The 16,230-nt window shown below is 46.0% G+C and overlaps 1 protein-coding gene across 1 annotated transcript in view; it reads left to right on the top strand.

Annotated features, from left to right (window-relative positions):
- Positions 1–14,052, top strand: part of LOC135546888 (trace amine-associated receptor 13c-like) — a 31,915-nt gene extending 17,863 nt beyond the window's left edge. The window contains exons 5-8 of the mRNA XM_064975449.1: positions 10,454–10,492; positions 10,581–10,661; positions 13,143–13,303; positions 13,713–14,052. Coding sequence (XP_064831521.1) covers positions 10,454–10,492; positions 10,581–10,661; positions 13,143–13,303; positions 13,713–14,052 — 621 coding nt within the window. The remainder of the gene's footprint in view (positions 1–10,453; positions 10,493–10,580; positions 10,662–13,142; positions 13,304–13,712) is intronic.
- The last annotated feature ends 2,178 nt before the right edge of the window (positions 14,053–16,230 follow it).

The raw sequence follows: 16,230 nt of genomic DNA, 5'->3' as shown, positions 1-16,230 counted from the left end.
ACAGTGGGTTAACTGCCTGTTCAGGGGCAGAACGACAGATTTGTACCTTGTCAGCTTGGGGATTGCGAACTTGCAACCTTTCGGTTACTAGTCCAACGCTCTAACCACAAGGCTACCCTGCCTCCCCACTACTGCAACAAGTGGTAGAAAAGGGATGGAAAGGGATAAATTGTCACTTAAAAAAGACAAAAATAAGAAAATTAATAGATTTGGAATCCAACAAATGAGATAGTTGAAAACAACAATAGACAGAGTATTTGCTGCTTTTCTCTCAGACTTATTTGCCTGTACAGTTTTAACACCAGACACACTGGCAGCCTCTTTTGAAAACACCTTTCTGGCCTGTGATCTGGCCACCACAAAGATTTTCATATAAAGTGTTATAATAATAGAGCAAGGGACAACCATTGTAATTAGAAGGTCAATATATTACCCCAGATTGACCCTTCAACAATAAAACATTCTTTCAAACACCTACTTCATACATGTACATTTGTAAAGTTTTTTTTTATATCATATTATTAGATTATTGTATATGATAGTGCAAACATACTTTACTAATGATTTGTACATGGTTTATAAGGACATTTATTAAACATCTTATGAATGATGTTAGAAATCATTATTACATACCATAAAAGTTGTTTATCAATGTATAAATAACCATCTTACAAAATAAATGTGGTGTTAATGAGACATTATTGATGTGGAGTCGGAATAATCATTATAAATGATTTATTACAAAGTGTTATTATAAAGTGTTACCAATCTCTACATTCATTCTGACTCCACAGCATCTGAGAGAGCTGCTCTGGTGTGACCCCTGACCTGGCAGCAGTGATTTAGTGAGAGTCGTAGTACTGTTCATTACCAGTATGTTGAAGTTCAAGTGTCTGTGGTCACCTGTGCTGTTGCTCTTAATCCCTAATGCATATAGTAGTTATTTATACATTTGAGAATACCTAACTGACTAACACTTAACACATGTGAAATTAATAATAAATGGTGAGCAAACTGTAAATTCCTAACAAATGGTGTATTTATGAACATTTTAAAGTGTTACCCATAATTGCATATTCTTAAGTTTGACCATCAACTACTTACACAATACACCATTGAGATATACTTGGATGTTATCTGATATCATGCATATTGTACATTTACATTTTACTGCACTTGTTGAAGGCATTGTGTCCCAATTGAGCCACAAGAGGGTGATGTTAAACCTACATAATGACTCATGACGTTCTCAAAATGTACTTTTAGAATAGTTACAAACTGTTTATCATTAAATAACATGGAACAACAACAGACTTTGGAATTTGGAATATACAATCCACAATGTCTAAATTGTTTTTTATAACACAAGCTTAATCCTTCCGTTGCCTTCTCCAAGTCATTCCATTCCAATCCATACAAATTATTCTGAATCAACACCACATGTATCTGATGAGTCATATCAGTGTATTGTTACATGAAAGAAGCAATTACAACAATGGTATTACAAAACTATTTTAAACCTGTTAATCAAACTGGGGAATAAAAACATAGGAACTATGAACGCCTTAACTTTAGAATTAAAATATGTTTAGCTGTCACTTTGAACCATGGATAAAAGAAAGCATAAATGATTGGATTGATAAAAGAATTAACAAGTGGCAGAAAACCAATGATGAATGATAAATTTTCGCTAAAGAAAGACAAATGAAAGAAAGAAGAACATAGAAATGGAACAACAAATGAAATAGTTGACAACAACAATAGAAAGAGTATTTGCTGCTTTTCTCTCAGACTTATTTGCCTGTAGAGTTTGAACACCAGACACACTGACAGCCTCTTTTGAAAATACCTTTCTGGCCTGTGATCTGGCCACCACAAAGATTTTCAAATAAAGTGTTATAATAACAGAGCACGGGACAACCATTGTAAATACAACGTCAATGATATTACCCCAGGTTATTTCTTCAAAAAGAAAACATTCTGTCAAACACCTACTCTGCACCTGTACATTTACAAAGTTTTTTATAATAGCCATTTAGCACGCAACATTTTCACAAAAACCAGATAACCAAATAAATAAAATCATTTACCTTTGAAGAGCTTCAGATGTTTTCAATAAGGAGACTCTCAGTTACATACCAAATGCGCAGTTTTTCCTGAAAGCGTCTGTGTGTAGGAGAAATCGTTCCGTTTTGTACATCACATTTGGCTACCGAAACGAACCGAAAATTCAATCACCTACAACGTCAAACTTTTTCCGAATTAACTCCATAATATCGACCGAAACATGGCAAACGTTGTTTGGAATCAATCCTCAAGGTGTTTTTTCACATATTTCTTCATTGATATATCGTTCGTGGAAGCCTGCATTCTCCTCTGAATTCTTTGGAAAAATACTTGCAGCTGACTTTTGCTTAACACAGGAGACATGGAAGACCGGGTGGACGCGACGAAGATATCGCGGGAGAAGAAGTCGCACTGCGACAGGATTAATGATTTGAGAAATACGGAACGGACCAATGAACCGCGGGGTCAACTTGCGAGAAGCTGTCTTAAGGGGAAGGTTCTGAGTGGAGAGACATACTCTCTGACCGCAACAATATCTAGGACTCTTAGTTCTACGCTTATTAGCGGCTCTCACAGTCTGCGCCCTATAACGGCAAAGTGCAGACCTGACCCCCTTCCAGGTGCGCTCACAACGCTGGACAAAAGCCTGAGCGGAGGGGACGCAGGACTCGGCAAGCTGAGACGAGAACAGCGGAGGTTGGTACCCGAGGCTACTCTGAAAAGGAGATAGACCGGTCGCAGACGAAGGAAGTGAGTTGTGGGCGTATTCTGCCCAGGGGAGCTGTTCTGACCAAGACGCAGGGTTACGAAAAGAAAGACTGCGTAAGATGCGACCAACAGTCTGATTGGCCCGTTCGGCTTGACCGTTAGACTGGGGATGGAAGCCGGACGAGAGACTGACGGAAGCCCCAATCAAACGGCAAAACTCCCTCCAAAATTGAGACGTGAACTGCGGGCCTCTGTCCGAAACGACGTCTGACGGAAGGCCATGAATTCTGAAAACATTCTCGATGATGATCTGTGCCGTTTCCTTAGCAGAAGGGAGCTTAGCGAGAGGAATAAAATGAGCCGCCTTAGAGAACCTATCGACAACCGTAAGAATAACTGTCTTCCCCGCTGACGAAGGCAGTCCGGTGATAAAATCTAAGGCGATGTGAGACCACGGTCGAGAGGGAATGGGAAGCGGTCTGAGACGGCCGGCAGGAGGGGAGTTCCCGGATTTAGTCTGCGCGCAGACCGAACAAGCAGCGACAAAACGACGCGTGTCACGTTCCCGAGTGGGCCACCAAAAACGCTGGTGAATGGAAGCAAGCGTACCCCGAACGCCGGGGTGGCCGGCTAACTTGGCAGAGTGGGCCCACTGAAGAAAGGCCAGACGAGTAGGAACGGGAACGAAAAGAAGGTTCCTAGGGCAAGCGCGCGGCGACGGAGTGTGAGTGAGTGCTTGCTTTACCTGCCTCTCAATTCCCCAGACAGTCAACCCGACAACACGCCCCTCAGGGAGAATCCCCTCGGGGTCGGTGGAGACTACTGAAGAACTGAAGAGACGAGATAAAGCATCAGGCTTGGTGTTCTTTGAGCCCGGACGATAAGAAATAACGAACTCAAAACGAGCGAAAAACAGAGCCCAACGAGCCTGAAGCGCATTAAGTCGTTTGGCTGAACGGATGTACTCAAGGTTCCTATGGTCAGTCCAAACGACAAAAGGAACGGTCGCCCCCTCCAACCACTGTTGCCATTCGCCTAGGGCTAAGCGGATGGCGAGCAGTTCGCGATTTCCCACATCATATTTACGTTCCGACGGCGATAGGCGATGAGAAAAATACGCGCAAGGGTGGACCTTGCCGTCAGAGAGGGAGCGCTGGGAAAGAATGGCTCCCACACCCACCTCTGAAGCGTCAACCTCAACAATGAACTGTCTAGAGATGTCAGGTGTAACAAGAATAGGTGCGGATGTAAAACGATTCTTGAGAAGATCAAAAGCTCTCAAGGCCATCAGACTGTTAAACAGCAACCACTAACATTGAGTGGCTGCTGCCTACACACTGACTCAACTCCAGCCACTTTAATAATGGGAATTGATGGGAAATGTTGTAAATATATCACTAGCCACTTTAAACAATGCTACCTTATATAATGTTACTTACCCTACATTATTCATCTCATATGCATACCTATATACTGTACTCTATATCATCGACTGCATCCTTATGTAATACATGTATCCCTAGCCACTTTAACTATGCCACTTTGTTTACATACTCATCTCACATGTATATACTGTACTCGATACCATCTACTGTATCTTGCCTATGCTGCTCTGTACCATCACTCATTCATATATCCTTATGTACATATTCTTTATCCCCTTACACTGTGTATAAGACAGTAGATTAGGAATTGTTAGTTAGATTACTTGTTGGTTATTACTGCATTGTCGGAACTAGAATCACAAGCATTTCGCTACACTCGCATTAACATCTGCTAACCATGTGTATGTGACAAATAACATTTGATTTGATTTGATTTGATTTGAGCTCCCTGGGCGGAAACGGACCACTTAAAGCACCTCTTGACAGACGTAAGGGCTGTGAGGGGAGCTGCCACCTGACCGAAATTACGGATGAAACGACAATAGAAATTCGCGAAGCCGAGAAAGCGCTGCAGCTCGACGCGTGACTTAGGAACGGGCCAATCAATGACAGCCTGGACCTTAGCGGGATCCATCTTAATGCCCTCAGCGGAAATAACGGAACCGAGAAAAGGGACAGAGGAGGCATGAAAAGTGCACTTCTCAACCTTCACATAAAGACAGTTCTCTAAAAGGCGCTGGAGGACGCGTCGAACGTGCTGAACATGAATCGGGAGAGACGGTGAAAAAAATCAGGATATCGTCAATGTAAACATTTACATTTACATTTAAGTCATTTAGCAGACGCTCTTATCCAGAGCGACTTACAAATTGGTGAATTCACCTTCTGACATCCAGTGGAACAGCCACTTTACAATAGTGCATCTAAATCATTTAAGGGGGGGGGGGGGTGAGAAGGATTACTTTATCCTATCCTAGGTATTCCTTGAAGAGGTGGGGTTTCAGGTGTCTCCGGAAGGTGGTGATTGACTCCGCTGTCCTGGCGTCGTGAGGGATGTCAAAGATGTTCAGCATGTCTCTCAGGACATCGTTAACTAGTGCCTGAAAGACAGCTGGAGCGTTAACGAGGCCGAAAGGAAGAACCCGGTATTCAAAGTGCCCTAACGGAGTGTTAAACGCCATCTTCCACTCGTCCCCCTCCCTGATGCGCACGAGATGGTAAGCGTTACGAAGGTCCAACTTGGTGAAAAACCTGGCTCCCTGCAGGATCTCGAAGGCTGAAGACATAAGAGGAAGCGGATAACGATTCTTAACTGTTATGTCATTCAGCCCTCGATAATCTATGCAGGGGCGCAGGGACCCGTCCTTCTTCTGAACAAAAAAAACCCCCGCTCCGGCGGGAGAGGAGGAGGAGACTATGGTACCGGCGTCGAGAGATACAGACAAATAATCCTCGAGAGCCTTACGTTCGGGAGCCGACAGAGAGTATAGTCTACCCCGGGGGGAGTAGTTCCCAGAAGGAGATCAATACTACAGTCATACGACCGGTGTGGAGGAAGAGAAGTGGCCTTGGAACGACTGAACACCGTGCGCAGATCGTGATACTCCTCCGGCACCCCTGTCAAATCACCAGGCTCCTCCTGTGAAGAAGAGACAGAGGAAACAGGAGGGATAGCAGACATTAAACAGGTCACATGACAAGAGACGTTCCAGGATAGGATAGAATTACTAGACCAATTAATAGAAGGGTTATGGCGAACTAGCCAGGGATGGCCCAAAACAACAGGTGTAAAAGGTGAACGAAAAATTAAAAAAGAAATGGTTTCGCTATGATTACCAGAGACAGTGAGGGTTAAAGGTAGCCACGCTGAATCTTGGGGAGAGAACTACCATCTAAAGCGAACAAGGCCTTGGGATCCCTTAACTGTCTGAGAGGAATGTCATGTTCCCGAGCCCAGGTCTCGTCCCATAAAACAGCCCTCCGCCCCAGAGTCTATCAAGGCACTGCAGGAAGCTGATGAACCGGTCCAGCGGAGATGGACCGGAAAGGTAGTGCAGGATCTTGAAGGAGAGACCTGAGTAGTAGCGCTCACCAGTAGCCCTCCTCTTACTGATTAGCTCTGGCTTTTACTGGGCATGAAGTGACAAAATGACCAGCGGAGCCGCAGTAGAGACAGAGGCGGTTGGTGATTCTCCGTTCCTTCTCCTTAGCCGAGATGCGGATACCCCCAGCTGCATAGGCTCAGAACCCGAGCCGGCGGAGGAAGGTGGCAGTGATGCGGCAGGTGGCAGTGATGCGGAGAGGGGGGCAACGGAGAACGCGAGCTCCTTTCCACGAGCTCGGCGATGAAGATCAAACCGTCGCTCTATGCGAATAGCGAGTGCTATCAAGGAGTCCATGCTGGAAGGAACCTCCCGGGAGAGAATCTCATCCTTAACCTCGGCGAGGAGACCCTCCAGAAAACGAGCGAGCAAAGCCGGCTCTGTTCCAGTCACTAGAGGCAGCAAGAGTGCGAAACTCAATAGAATAATCCGTTATGGAACGATTCCCTTGACATAGGGAAGACAGGACCCTGGAAGCTTCCTCCCCAAAAACAGAACGGTCAAAAACCCGTATCATCTCCTCCTTAAAGTCCTGATACTGGTTAATACACTCAGCCCTCGCCTCCCAGATTGCCGTGCCCCACTCATGCGCCCGTACGGTAAGGAGAGAAATGACGTAGGCGATGCGAGCTGTGCTCCTGGAGTAAGTGTTGGGCTGGAGAGAAAACACCACATCACACTGAGTGAGGAATGAGCGGCATTCAGTGGGCTCCCCAGAGTAACACGGCGGGTTATTGATTCTGGGCTCCGGAGACTCGGAAACCCTGGAAGTGGTCGGTGGATCGAGGTGGAGATGGTGAATCTGTCTTGTGAGGTCGGAGACTTGGGCGGCCAGGGTCTCAACGGCATGTCGAGCAGCAGACAATTCCTCCTCGTGTCTGCCTAGCATCGCTCCCTGGATCTCGACGGCTGAGTGAAAAGGATCCGGAGTCGCTGGGTCCATTTCTGGTCAGATTCTTCTGTTGTGCACTTGAGTGAAGACTCAAAAGCGGTTTAACAAAAACAGAGTTCTTTAATGAGAACACAGGTAAGACATAGATCCTCTTCAGACGTTGATAATGGCAAAATAGACAACCCGCAGAGAGGGCGACAAATGAAACATAAAGTCCCTCTGATAAATAACAAGAGAGTCCCCTTCTTAGCAGCAGAGTAGAATAGCTGGGTTAGCGGCGACAGGCTGCAGGTCGCTCTGGGTAGGCGCGGGTCATAGAGGAACAGTGGTACCTGATCTCACGTAGCATCAGATGAACTGGACACAGTGCAAACGAAAGACAGTTAGTAGTGTACAGGATGCACCTGCCAGGCAGATTCCGACAGAATAGGACAAGGATGAAGCAAACGAGACTATAGCTTGCTTCTGGCATGAGAAACTCAAACGAGAATCTGACACCGAAAGTAGCAGGAACAGAGAGAGAAATAGAGAACTAATCAGAGGGAAAAAAGGGAACAGGTGGGGAAAGGGTGAACGAGGTAGTTAGAGGAGATGAGGAACAGCTGGAGAAGGAGAGAAAGAGAAGGTAACCTAATAAGACCAGCAGAGAGAGACAGAGTGAAGAGAAAGAACAGGAACAGACATAATAAGACATGACAGTAGCAGCACGGTATATGATACAGCAACACCAGGTAATGAATATACAACACATAATTCTTGTATTTGTTATTTTAGAGTGGTACAATAAGGGATCACACACAGCAACATAACGGTCAATAGATATCAAGACCATATTGCCCAGAGATAAAGAAGTACACAAAAAATATTCCCCAAAATCCCATCATGGTTCCATTATTGCTACAGTCGTTACTGGTATCACAATCAGTCCCACCAGGAGATCTGACACAGCCAGAGAGAGGATGAGCAGGTTGGTTGGAGTGTGGAGCTGCTTGAAGTGAGAGATGGAGATGATCACCAGTACGTTCAAAAATACTGGAACTGCTGAAATCAATGAGAAGAAGTTGTACAGTGTTATGTAGATAGATGTCGACAGCAAAGCCTTTCTGCAAGAAGAGTTTCCGTCTTGAAAACAGTATTGAACATCTTCATATTTCTCCATTTGTAATAAAGTGTCAAAATGCTGAGGTCCTGCTGCTCCTGCTTGGTCCACCTTCTGACAAACTCTGAGCTCTGCCTCTCTATTTATCCCTGAGCTACTGACAGAAACTCCCCTCCCCAGCGTCTCTCTACACACACACACACACACACACACACACACACACACACACACACACACACACACACACACACACACACACACACACACACACACAAGCAAACCACAACAACCAGCAAAACTTGCACAAGTGAGCAAAGAAATGAACAAACGGATGGTTAAACAAATCATTCGTGAAAACACTATGTAATATATGACAGGATTGGATGTTGCTGTGCCCACCCAGCCTGTCATTCAACCTTACATGAGAGATATGGTACATTTACTCAACTAAGCATTTTAATGGGGAAAATATATTATGGGTGATGTTTTGGTCCATCAAAGGCTATTTTATATGGGAAATATGATAACTGTGCAGACTAACTGGTTTGGTTTATGTCAGTGCTCAGTTTGGAACATATTCCACAACCTTAGGACACATGAGGGGCGGCAGGGTAGCCTAGTGGTTAGAGCATTGGACTAGTAACCGGAAGGTTGTGAGTTCAAACCCCTGAGCTGACAAGGTACAAATCTGTCATTCTGCCCCTGAACAGGCAGTTAACCCATTGTTCCCAGGCCGTCATTGAAAATAAGAATGTGTTCTTAACTGACTTGCCTGGTTAAATAAAGGTAAAATAAATAAAAAATAAAAAATTAAAAGGCGAGGTCAGTACAGGTGCATCAAAGCATTACTAAATATTAGCCGCACAAAGGCCTAAAATCACCATGCGCAATGCCTAGTGTCGTCTCGAGTGGTGTAAAGCACGCCTCCGTTGGACTCTGGAGCAGTGAAAAATGCCTTCTCTGGAGTGACAAAGCAGATTTGGCGGATGTCAGGAGAACGCTACCTGCCCCAATGCATAGTGTGAACGGTAAAGTTTGGTGGAGGAGGAATAATGGTTCGGGGCTGTTTTTCATGGGTTGAGCTAGACCCCTTAGTTCCAGTGAAAGGAAATCTTAACTCTACAACAGACAATGACATTCTAGACTTGTGAAAGCATTTTGGGGAAGGCCCTTTCCTGTTCCAGCACAAAAATGCTCCTGTGAACAAAGTGAGGTCCATTCAGAAATAGGTTTGTCGAGATCTGTGTTGAAGAACCTGACTGGCCTGCACAGAGCCCTGACCTCGACCCTGTCGCACACCTTGGGGATGAAATGGAATGAGGACTGTGAGCCAGGCCTAATCGCCCAACATCAATGACCAACTTCACTATTGGTCTTGTGGCAGAATGGAATCCGAATGGAAGTCCCAACGGCATTTATCCAACATCTAGTGGAAAGCCTTCCCAGAAGAGTGGGGGCTATTATAGAGGAAAAGGGCGGACCAATTCCATATTAATGCCCGTGATTTTGGAATGAGATGTTCCTCGAGCAGCTGTCCACATACTTTGGATATGTAGTGTCTAAGAAAGTTCGGGAAAAACTATGAAACAGAACTAGAGAAACAGGAAAGCGGAATAGAATGCTTGTAAGACCTGACAAGACAAGACAAACTGTCAACAGACAAACAGAGAACCCAGGTATGAATACACAGGAGATAATGGGAAGATGGGCGACACCTGGAGTGGGGTGGAGACAAGCTCAACGACAGGTGAAACAGATCAGGGTGTGACAATCGCACGTGTAATATCGCAAACGGACATGTCAGTTTCAACGCTACAGATTCCAGCTTTAAAGGGAAATGTCACTCAAAACCAAGAATCAAAGTGTTGATGGCTACATCATCATGATGATGCAAATCATCATACTGTGTGATGCTGTGGCCGGTGACACTTTGATTCTTGAAAGTCCAATATCTTGAAAAGTTGACAACAGACATACAAATAATTGTGGGACTGCGTCTACATTGGACTAGTAAACAAAATAACTAAGGACAGCTTTTGAGTGTAACTTCCCTTTAAGGGCATAATTGCTAACCTTCAGGCAACTCCACACTATTAGCCACAACCCAAGGTCAGTGATGCAGCGCCACACGGCCACCCTGGGCTCTAATCTATTTGACACATTGCTGCAAAACTCTCGTACATGCTCTAAATAACTTAAGACAGCCTCCAGCAATGCAGCCAAGGAGTACAGCCTGCAGGTACATGGTATATTAACAACAACCTTAGAATAGTACAAAATGGAGGTGTACTCTCACTACTTGTGTTCTCACAACTTCACTGCTGCAGGGGTCACACGAGAGGGGGTCACACGAGAGGGGGTCACACGAGAGGGGGTCACACGAGAGGGGGTCACACGAGAGTCTTTTGGTATGTTAGATATGTCTATATTGACCCTGGATCATATTATATATGTGTTGATCCTGGAACATGCCCCATGAAATCAGGATGTGCCAACTCAGAGGCCTCATGAAAAAAAATCTTTTCAGTTCTGTACTTGTGAATATGTCTTGTTATTTATCAAAAACACTATAAAGAGGGGTGTAGGATTGAGACTTCAGTGAGGTTAGGGGGAGGTTTAGTCTGAAAACCTTCCTCTTCATGATTATCTTTATTAATGCCACAATCCCCCCCCCATCTGCTAATGGACTTAACTGGAAAATGTGTAGCAGAGGTGAGTCAGACTCATGCTCTCATGATGAGGTAGCCCTGCCTGGTACTTCTAAATCAGTGTCACCTTGGGTGGAATCCCAACTGAATGGAAAACCAACATCTTAACCAATAGTCCAAGAGGAAAGACCCTCTTGGACTATTGGTTAAGATGTTGGTTTTCCATTCAGGGTACCACGGTTCAGATCCCACCTGTGACAGAGTCATGATTCAGATGTGGGATTCTTGACCTGTGCAGGGAAGGCTAGTTCAGAGGTGAGGGTTGTACTGAGTCTGAGGCCTAATGGAAGTTGTACTCACACAAATGACAATAGAACTGTACTTATGTTCACTGCAGGTTCACTTTGAATGTTTATGCTGTATTGGGGCCTTATTAGGGCCCTGGAGGAAAGCATTTGTGTGTCTCCAACACCTTTAATTGGTAGAATTCCTTAGAGTTTTGGACCTCATTGTTCCAGAGCTTTGCATACAGGTGATAACAGCACCCTCAGGTGTCAGAAACTTAACCAAGTCAAAACTAACATAATTAAAGAGTTACACAGTAGAGACAACATAGTCCCAGTGACATCAGTCACAGAGCACAGGTTGAGTTTTGCTGATGTAATATGCTCTCTAAGAATCATTCAGAGGTGAAATATGTCGTTTTTGTCTGTCATTTAGCAGACGCTCTTATCCAGAGTGACTTACAAGAACAATTAGGGTTAAGTGCCTTACTCAAGGGCACATCGACGGAAAGCAATTGTGTGTGTATTAAAGTAGTAAAAACATAAGTGAATTTGTCCTTATACTTTTGCTTCCCTAAAATGGGAAGACTTTGTACAAAAAGTGATGTAATTTCTAAATGGTTCAACTGATATGAATATGGGTCAAAAGTCTGATTTCATATCCAAACTTTTGAAGTATAGAGTTGAAAGAAGAAAATATGTGTCATGTTGGCATAAAGGATCGGGAGACAGATGCAGGAATGCGTAATAGGGTTTTTATTTTACCCAAATTACGTTGTGCCGTGTAAGGGCACGGGGACAAAGATCAAATAAACATGTAATAAAAACACAGGGTGTCCATCAGAGAGATATGAATCCCATTTTAACTAAATGCCTTCATGATGAGACCATTTAACCTATACAGAAAGCAAGTAAAGGTCTTGTAAAAACTACTTGAGATTAAATCCGGAAAAACTACATACAATGTAAAGAACTGTTGGTCACTAAATACAGCTTGAAGGATTAGTAATAATATTGTAGGTAATGATCACTAATTACTTCATGTTACTTTGACAAGTTTCAGCTATATGTTCTACTGTATGGCTGTTACTATTTTTTATGTTGGAGTTGCCAATACCGCCCTATTTAGTGATCAACAGATTTTTTACATGCGCTGTCATTTCTCCGGAGGTAGCAACTAATAGTTTTCATGGTCTTTCGAGACGGATTTAGTGACCAACAGTTTTTACATGGACTTTAAATTGGGCACCTCATTCATCTAAAATACTGCCCCTACCCAAGAGGTTAAGGCATTTTTTCGCTGTAGTATTGTTATGGTATTGAGTATTTAATTTCTCAGAATTTAGTGACCAATAGTTTTTGCATGGTCCTTCGTATCGTGTGATTCTGATCTGCTATATTTGAGATGTTGAAGTACCCAGAAGAGGAGTTGTTTCCGCACCCCAGGATGCAGATTAGTTAACTTGCATCCCTAAGACGTATTGGGCTGCTGTCACCACCCAACTCAGCCCACACCGCCACAAGAAGCCATCATGCGCATGATTAAGATGAGTTGCCTACACACCTCTCTCATCTAAGAGACCACCAGCCCTGCTCCAGGCCTCTTTAGTGGTCAGGAAGTGACCACACCCACACTAGTTGTGAGCTGATGAGGGAATATGAGTACCTACATCACGAGCAGCAAGAGATCAGGAGGGCGTACTCAGGAGGGTGTATTCTAGGCCCTCCTGGCCTGAGTCAACACTGCTGGAGCACTGGTACCAATGCTACTCTCCTGACCACCACAGCTCTAGGCCTCCCCGGCTAGAGGAATCAACACCACCACCGGAGCACCATCACTGCTGGTCTAGGAACAGTGGGTTATCTGCCTTGTTCAGGGGCAGAACTACCTCCGAAGAACTCTGCCACCCAGGAACCCGAAACCTTCTCATTCCATGATCCCATCTGATTCTTCCAGAGCCCATGCAATTGTGCCATGCTCCTCTCCCGTCTATTGAATGTCAAAGGTGGATCCAAGAAGGGCTCTGCCTATACTGTGGAGGGAAAGATCATCTACGCAGCCATTGCCCTGTTCGCTCCCCGCAGAGAAATGAGAAGTGTCTCTCCGCTGCCATGCAGGTAGGCGTGTCCTTCTTTCTAAATATCTCCCAGAAGCAATTGTCCATCCAAGTATTGATAACCATGAAGGGGGTTACTAAGTATGTAGAGGGATTCATAGATTCGGGAGCAGCAGGTAGTTTTATTGATCACCAGGTAGTACAAGAGCTTGACATTGATCTAACACCTGTCACCCCTCCCTTACGGATAAACAACCTGGACGGGCAGCCATTGGGCACGGGCTTCATTAAGCACATGGCACAGCGTCACTGTCCAGATTGGAGTCTTCCACACTAAACCATTCAACTCACGGAACTCTCATTTCCCAAACAGTCACTCATCCTCGGACACCCCTGGTTTGTCGTCATGACCCTGCCAACTCGTGGCGACAAGGTGAACTACTGTCCTGGTCTTCTACCTGCTTCACCAGTTGTCTCAGCCTACCCTACAGAGCCACCACCATTGAGGAATCTGCCTCTGCAGTGCCATTCGCCATACCGTCTGAATATGCCCAGCACAGCAATGTCTTCAGCAAAATCAAGGCCTCCATTCTGCCACCAAATCGCCCAGGGGACTGTGCTATTGACTTAGTCCCTGGAGTGTCCCCACCGAAGGGTCGTGTTTACCTGATATCTATCCTGGAAAATGAGGCAATGGAGAACTACATTGATGAAACACTCAAACGGTTTCATTCGACCTTCTTCCCGGCTGCGTCCAGCTTCTTCTTCGTTGGAAAAAAGGACAGTGGTCTCAGACCATGTATTGATTAACGTTCCCTGAATGACACGACGGTCAAGAACCGTTCCCTCTTCCTCTGGTCACAGCGACCCTTGAACAAGTGGGCCCCAAAAGGCATCTATACAATACTAGACATCCAAAGTGCATATAACCTTGTCCGTATACGTGAAAGCGACAAATAGAGATTGCCTTTATCACCGCACAAGGGCACTACGAAAACCTGTTCATGCCCTGTGGCCTTATGAACACCCCCGCCATCTTCCAATCATTTTTTGAACAAGGTTTTCCAGGATATGGAAATGCGGTCACTCTACATCTCCACCACTGACGTGGAAATGCGGTACCCTAGGAAGGAGACAGACTGTTGGAAGAACAGACATTTCTCAGCCTTGATGTACAGGTCATGCTCTAATAGTCGACCAAGCACCCTGCGCACCAGGGACATATGCTTGGCGCGTGTAGCTGAGTATATCAGAATGTCATCGGTATACACCACTAGACCCTGCCCATGCAGGTCCCGGAAAATCTCATCAACAAAGACCTGGAAGACCGATGGAGCATTCATCAACCCGTACGGCATGACGAGGTATTCATAGTGCCCTGAGGGGGTACTAAATGCCGTCTTCCACTCATCCCCCTCCCGGATACGCAACAGATTGTAAGCGTTCCTGAGATCCAATTTTGTGAAGAAGCGCACCCCCTGCATTGACTCGATCACACTGGCAATGAGAGGCAGCGGGTAGCTGTACCTCACAGTGATCTGATTGATCCCGATAGTCAATACACGGGCGCAGACCCCCATCCTTCTTCTTCACAAAAAATTAACTTGAGGAGGCAGGTGAAGTGGAGGGCCGAATGTATCACTGACCCAGGGATTCAGAGACATATGTTTCCATAGCCACCGTCTCCTCCTGTGACAGAGGACACACTTAACTCCTGGGAAGTGCAGCGTCTACCAGGAGATTTATCGCACAATCCCCCGTCGATGAGGTGGTAATTTAGTCACCCTGTTCTTACAGAAGGCGAAAGCCAAATTGGCATATTCTGAGGGGATGCGCACAGTGGAGACCTGATCTGAACTTTCCACCGTAGTCGCACCGATGGAAACCCCCATAAACCTTCCTGAGCACTCTCGTGACCCCTCTTGAGAGCCCTCTGTTGCCACAAAATAGTGGGGTCATGACAGGCCAACCAGAACCAGGGTAGGCCCAGCACCGGGAAACGCAGGAGAATCAGAAAGGAAGTGACCCTCCTGCGTAACCATGCTTAGTGGAGCGGTGGCCGCCCTATTCAGCGCTGACCCTAATGGTCGACTATCTACGGCATGCACAGAGATGGAAATATCTACAGGAACAAGGGGAATCCCTAAACTATGGGCAAATGAACGGTCAATAAAATTCCCAGCTGCGCCTGAATCTACGAGCGCCTTATGCTGGGAATGCGGGAAAACTCAGGAAATTGAATAAACACATACATGTGAGCAACAGGGGGCTCTGGGTGAGCCTGGTGCCGACTCACCTGGGGTGACACGATAGTGCCCTGCCTGCTGCCTCGACTCCCTGAGGAACATCCCCAGCCCCGACCAGCAGTGGGCCCTCTGCGGCCACAGATGGTGCAGGGAAGGGCCCCTCCTCCGGTCACCCTAAGTAAAGCAAGCAAAGCAAGGTCCTGCGAGCTGCTCGCCCCCTGCCTCAGGTGGAACAGACGTTCACCCTGACGCTCGACCCTCAGGCGGGTGGTCGAAAACTGCCCGAAAGAGGAGGGTGAACTCTGCGTAATGGTCCAAGGCCACGTCTCCCTCACTCCATGCGGCGTTGGCACACTCCAGGGCTTTGCCTGAGAGGCAGGAGACAAGGGCAGACACGCTCTCACATCCTGAAGGAGCCGGGCGGAGCTCAAGCTGGAGTAGGAACCCCTGGCATCCGGCAGCCGTCCCATCATACTCCCTCGGGAGCGTGAGCCAAATCCCACTGGGACCGGGTGAAGGAGGGGTGGACAGTGGGGCCTGCTGTAGTGGGGCTGGTGGAGGCGCTGGACGACCTCCTCCTCTCTCCCAACGATCCATCTTCTGCAGCACGTGATCCATGGCGGTGCCCAGATGTTGCAATATGGTCGCGTGCTGCTGGACGCGCTCCTCTATCGCCACAGGGAGGGTGTCTGCTCCTGCTGACTCCATTCTTTGGGTGAGTTATTCTGTGATGGTGGTTTGA

This window comes from Oncorhynchus masou, chromosome 10 (genome assembly GCF_036934945.1).
Source record: "Oncorhynchus masou masou isolate Uvic2021 chromosome 10, UVic_Omas_1.1, whole genome shotgun sequence".
NCBI classification, from domain to species: domain Eukaryota; kingdom Metazoa; phylum Chordata; class Actinopteri; order Salmoniformes; family Salmonidae; genus Oncorhynchus; species Oncorhynchus masou.
The sequence above is the reverse complement of the archived record's forward strand: the minus strand, read 5'-3'. Positions and strand labels throughout refer to the sequence as shown.